The sequence below is a fragment of the Microtus ochrogaster genome (assembly GCF_000317375.1).
Source record: "Microtus ochrogaster isolate Prairie Vole_2 chromosome 6 unlocalized genomic scaffold, MicOch1.0 chr6_random_2, whole genome shotgun sequence".
Lineage (NCBI taxonomy): Eukaryota > Metazoa > Chordata > Mammalia > Rodentia > Cricetidae > Microtus > Microtus ochrogaster.
In genome coordinates this window covers 13,017,768-13,024,021 of record NW_004949095.1, presented here as the reverse complement: position 1 = coordinate 13,024,021, position 6,254 = coordinate 13,017,768, and the positions used below count along the sequence as shown (strand labels likewise).

The window sequence follows — 6,254 nt, the reverse complement described above, 5'->3', positions numbered from 1 at the left end:
GGCAGTTTGGATGCTCAACTTACTAAACCTGGATGGAGGTGGGCGGTCCTTGGACTTCCCACATTTCAGGGAACCCTGATGGCTCTTCAAGCTGATGAGGGAGAGGGACTTAATCAGGGGAGGGGGAGGGAAATGGGAGGTGGTGGCGGGGAGGAGGCAGAAATCCTCAATAAATAAATAAATTTAAAAAAATTAAAAAAAAAGAAAATACTCAATGCAGAACTTATCTGCCTAAGGCTGAAAAATATGTTTGAATGGATAAAATAAAGCATTTATTTTATTTATTATTGTAAAAAACAAAAGATATAGAGATCAATATATGAAGAGACTCTTGGCCTAACTAATGGGCAGGTAAATTAAAATCAAAACCATAATACATTATAAGTTAACTAAAGTTAATAATATTGAATCATGTCAGTCTTTTTTTTCTTCCGTCTTTCCTTTTCTCTCTCTTTTTTTCCCCTGTGTTTATGTTTGCTTTTGAACACAGGTGTAGTCCTGGTCATCCTGGAATTTGCTCTGTAGACCAGGCTGGCTTCAACTCAAGACATCTGCCTGTCCTTGCTGCTGGCTCCCAAGTTCTAGGATTAAAGCAGTGTGCCACCACTACTCAGCTTATACCAGTCTTTTTCAATAAAGTAATTTGAGACTTTTCTACACGAATGGTTGGAGCACTGGGTAGGAGGACTGCAGGGGCCCATTTCTTTGTAATACTAGTCTTCTATGACACTAAGCTTTGTTTACTATGCCGTCTCTAGGGATGGATATAGATGGAGGACATGATGATATCTGCCCGTATAAGGATACTAAAAGGAGCATAGCAATTGCCAAAACTGGAAATATTCCAAATGACCATAAACAAGAGAATACAGAGAATTATAATGAGTAACTAAAAGGAAAAATTCCTGATAAATCCAACAACATGGACATGTCTTTATTCTGCCCAAACAAGACGCTGTGTGATTCCATTTATATCTCTAAATCCAACATGGACATGTCCTTATTCTGACCAAGCAAGAAGCTGTATAATTCCATTTATATCTCTAAAATTACTAGAGAACAAAGGGAAAGAAAAAATGAAGGAGAAACACAAACATATAAGGAAGCTATGGGAATGATGGACATGTCTACTTTGAATATGGTCTCAGTCCTGTAACTATTTTCATACATTGAAATTTACTAATTTGTGTATGTTAATAGTATACAGTTTACTGCCTATTAATCATCTTTCAATAAAACTGTTTAAACAGAACATAAAACATTTGCTTAAAGAAAGTATTTTGGTTAGGAATAGCGTTCACTATTTTACATGTTAAAAAAATCAGCTTAGTGTTTTAAAATTCTAACAAGACAATTATTTTTAGAGATCTAATGTTATCATGACTGACATTCTAACCCAGGTAAAGTTACTATGTTCTAGTCTCTTTAAACATTTGACATTGACAAGGTGGCTTTTTCTACAACAGTCTGAACTTAACCACTCAACTTCAAATCTTTCAAACAGGCCTGAGGAGACATGGTTCATTAGTAATATGCCTGCTTAACAGTGCAGACTTTCGTTTGGTTCCTAGTACTGCCAAACCAAATAAAACAACAGTAAAACTTGAAAAATTCGGTATAGTAAGAAAAGTTAAGAACTATCAGGGAATAAAAATTTACTCATGTGCTAACATATCCATGTACAAAGTTCATCAAATAAGCAATGAAATAAACCACAGTTCACTCTAAGCCAGGATTTTAATATTCACTTAAAGCATCCATATCATTCTAACTAAACCTTAAGACTTTGCATCTTAATTGACAGCAAAACTATATAATATTAAAGTCTCTTATTACTCAACAAACCCTTAGAAACAGGCTTTATTCTTTTTTAAGTGAAAAATATTTTAAAATTTTGTACCAGTTTTCTAGTGTCAGATCTCAGGAAGTGTTCAGGAGCTCATACCTCTCAATAGCTGTTCTTGTTTTACCACAAGTCCCTGGTACTTTTTAAAGGTTTTATCATAATCCTTTCTCAACGTTTGATTTTCAAGGTCTTCGTCAAGTAAAACTCAAGTTAAGGATCACAAGCATGAAGTGAAGAAAACTTACTGAGAACAGTGCTATTATGTTTTATCTGCTAATTATTATTTATTAAGACAGGGTTTCCTTGTGTAACTCTAACAGACCTGGAACTTACTATGTAGACTAAGATGGCTTCAAACAAATAGAGACACACCTACCTCTGCCTTTGGAAGCTGGTATTAAAGACACACGTGCTATCAAGCCTGACTACAACTTTATTTCCCATCCAACAATTCAACTAGAATCCTAACTGCAGAACTATGCATAATAAGACATATTAGCCAAAGAACCCATAATTTCCTTTAAGTCCTAAAAGGATGAACTGTTTGAACTTCACCAAATACTTGGATTCTCAGTAACACAAGCCAATATCTTATGAAAGTTACCAAGTCTATAACTTCCAGCAGACTATAAGCGAGTCCATTAAAAATATGACTTACTTTAGAGAAATTGATGCAGTTGCTAAGAATAAAAGACTCTATTTAGTCAGACACCTAAAATATGTAGATTAAATTTGATGCTTTTTAGAAACTTGCTCAGGTGAGAGACTTGAAGAGAAAGAAGCCGGGCAATGGTGGCGCATGCCTTTAATCCCAGAAGTCGAAGCAGAGGCAGACAGATCTCTGTGAGTTTGAGGCCAGCCTGGTCTACAGAGAGAGTCCCAGGATGGTCAGGCTTATACAAAGATAGCCAATCTCAAAACACCAAAAAATAAAGAGTGGGGAGGAAGGAGAGAGGGAGAGGAAGAGAGGGAGAGAGATTGTTCTAAAGAATAAGGCCCATGAGTTTCACATGGAGATCTAATAAATGCACCACACTCTAGCCAGACAGGACTGGGTTATATAGCCTTAGGCCATGGGGAATTGAGTCAGGGTATTGGGCAATAGCCCCTAGCCATAAAGAATGGCTTAGCCCCAGCCTGACTTCAGCTCTACCTACACAAACAATATGCCCAGGTATGGAAAACAACCCACTCTGGTCCCATTCAAACCACAAAAAATAACCATAACTTCCTAGTAGCTATCTATGTGTGTGTATATGTGTACCTGTTCCCCAGCCCCTCTAAAAGCACTCAGCTTTCATCCTGTGCAAAAGCTGGGGCCCCTTGCTATTCCAATAAAGCAGCCTCAGCCTGTTATGATTAAGTCTATCTGCCTCTCTGCCTTATTTTTTTCTTATAGGAATGATGCTTTCATTTCCAATAAATACATATAAATATTGTATTCAAACAATGCCATGCCTGCACCTCACTGATACGTGAAACTTCATGTTAAGACACATATGACCAGTTGAGGACCTTTGAGTTAGAATTAAATTGTAAAGACACTATAGTAAGTATTTTCAAATGAGATTACAGTAATTTTAAAAATAGCATCCTTATACTATACTCAGTATGAAAGACAAATCAAGAGATAGAAATTATCAGAATATAGACTATAGCTCAAAAAGCAAAGGGACACTAAAGTAAATGGAATTCCAACCCCAAAATGCCTTAAGCCAGTGGGCAATGACACTGTTAATGAAAAGTGTGTGAAAGCATTTGTTAAGAAACCTAAAAAACAATTCCTAACCCATAAAATACAGTAAACCAGAATTTCCAAGGTTCTTTTCATAGGTTCTATCATTCTATAGATTTCTCAAATCTGTACTAATATTTTTTCACTTAACCAGAAAAACTGAACTTCATAGAAAAGTAGAACTGCAGTTTCCTGGAAAAATTAGGTTTATCAAGAAATTTAATCCATCCCATCAAAATTACTTGGAAGCATTGGGAAGCCATGCTTCACCAGACACACGGGTCATGGTGATACCATAGTGCTGTCATTCAGAGACTCTCATCCACTTATCTAGCACTGCTGCTGACTTCACTCTTCTACCTTATAACCAGTCAAATGTGAACAGACAAAACGTCTGCCAGCCTGTAACTATTCTGATCATTCCAATCTCTATCTTTACTTCTGGAATATTTTTACATAATTTTCAAATAATATGACAGGAACTAAAAACAGAAAGAACACCCCAGCCCCGCCACATCCGTCAAAAGCATCTAAGCATAGGCAGCAGGTCAAAATGGCACCTAAAGGATATCAGCTTTCTTCTTCTTAGAAAGTTCTTCTTGCCAAAGCTCATGTCTTTTTAACTCATGATCAATGATATTCATACACAGGGCTCCAATTTTATAATGTGTGATGAGTCCATGAAAATGAGAAAAGCTTCAAAGGAGAGATTTAAAAAGAATACATCTAGTTCAAATAGGAGACTTGGTTTTGGCCCAAACTGCCATAAACTATACAAAACATAAGTATGACACACATTTCAATGAATGAATACACTACAGTAATTTTGAAATTATGAGATTATTTTAAATATGTATTAACATGCTATCCTCATTTTAAATATAATTATTAATCAAGTTTTCATTCTTAATCACAATAATAAGTACTAAAACAGTCTCATAATATGTTTTGGAATATTGTCTAACAAACTAATGTTATAATAAGGTTTATTTGTTGTATAAAATTGATGAGAGAGAATAAACTAGTAACATATTAGCAATCAGGTTATATATGTATATATATATATATTGCTAAATAATTAACTTATTTAAGTATTTATTCAAGAAAATATATTTGCCAATGTTGCTTTATTATTAAAATCCAATTGGCTAGAAAATTTTCATAAAATCTCAATAATACCTCTATTAAGAATATATACATGTAAATAGAATATATTCAACTATTAAAAGAATAAAATTTCATAATTTATTAGACACAATGGAACTGGAGGACATTATGTTAAAATAGGTCAAACAAAAAAAATAACTGTCATATGTCCTTGTTCTGATATCTGGAAGGAAAGAGTTGACTTCATATAAAGAGAGTAGACTAGAGACTTCTAGAGATTAGGAAGGGTTAAAATTAGGGAGAATAAAGGGGAGTTGGATCACCAAAACAACACACAATCACAGGAGGAATAAGTTCTGATTGTATAGCACAGTAGGGTGACTACAGTTCACAACAATTTATAGTATATTTTAGAAAGAACTGCAAGAGAGGAGTTCAAACATGCACAACACAAAGAAATGATAAGTGTTCACAGAGTTGGAAATACCAACCACCCTGATTTGATCATTTATATATTGACACATGTAATCAAACTATCAATCTGTATCCCCTAAGTATGTACTAAATTGGTAAAAAAATGAGATACAGAAGTATGTGTATTATAAATATGCTATTATTTGCATGTTCATAAGTATATCTAAGTACAAGAGTACTTACTATGTACCAGGCTTTTAACCTAAGTTTCTTAATCATTTAATCCTAAAAACTACCATAAAAGAATGTGGCTATTACAATGAAAACTTTACACAGGACCCAAGGCCCAGGGTGATTAGGCAAAATAACCAAGAGTACACAATGAGTAAACGGTAGGCATTACATTCATACTGAGATAATTTTCCTCCAGAATTGTAAACACATTCCAAACTATTATGCCGAATTGGTGTATATGACCATGTGTGTGCATGTGCAGGTATAGGGATATAGGGAGTTGTAGACACAATGAAAGAATAATAGAGTAAAAAGCCAGCAGTAAGAAGCAGAGCATGGACAAATACACAAAGACTGAGAGAACCAATGGGCTGCACACTGGTACAGGCAGGCAGCAACAGAGATCAATTAGTCCTTTTAGAATCTTTATACTTACCTAGAGAAACAAAAGAAGATATAAATGATGTTTGTAGCTAACTCAACACTTTGTTTCCAGTCTTCTCTCAGGACTCTTGCTAGCGCACCAAGGGCAGTTTCTACAGAAAAGGAGACATACGGATATGATCATTTATCTCGGCTTTGATATAAAGGGAGGCTGGTTTTAAATGTCTACTTATGAATAAGTAACAAAGCCAAGATGGAACTGGGACAAAGAAGTAGGATGTTTCTTTCCAATACAGAAAGCTAATTTAGAGGTATAATAAAACTTTCATTCAAAACTCCTGACATACAAGTGTGTGCAGTAAAGAAATTAAATGTGATTTAGATAAATGTGACAGCAGATCATCAAAGGCTGCCTGCTTCCTGTCTGCTTCCCGCCTGTCTGCTTCCCGCCTGCCTGCTTCCCGACTGCCTGCTTCCCGACTGCCTGCTTCCTGACTGCCTGCTTCCCGCCTGCCTGCTTCCCGACTGCCTGCT

General features: G+C 35.5%; 1 protein-coding gene across 2 annotated transcripts in view; it reads right to left on the bottom strand.

The window, feature by feature from the left end:
- The window catches only part of Kifap3 (kinesin associated protein 3), a 147,674-nt gene that overhangs the window by 112,744 nt on the left and 28,676 nt on the right, over positions 1–6,254 (bottom strand). For both annotated transcript variants that reach the window (XM_005363986.3, XM_005363985.3), the window contains exons 6-8: positions 5,773–5,872; positions 4,153–4,277; positions 1,946–2,044 (exon numbers count right to left, since the gene is read on the bottom strand). In XM_005363986.3, the coding sequence (XP_005364043.1) occupies positions 1,946–2,044; positions 4,153–4,277; positions 5,773–5,872 (324 nt within the window). The remainder of the gene's footprint in view (positions 1–1,945; positions 2,045–4,152; positions 4,278–5,772; positions 5,873–6,254) is intronic.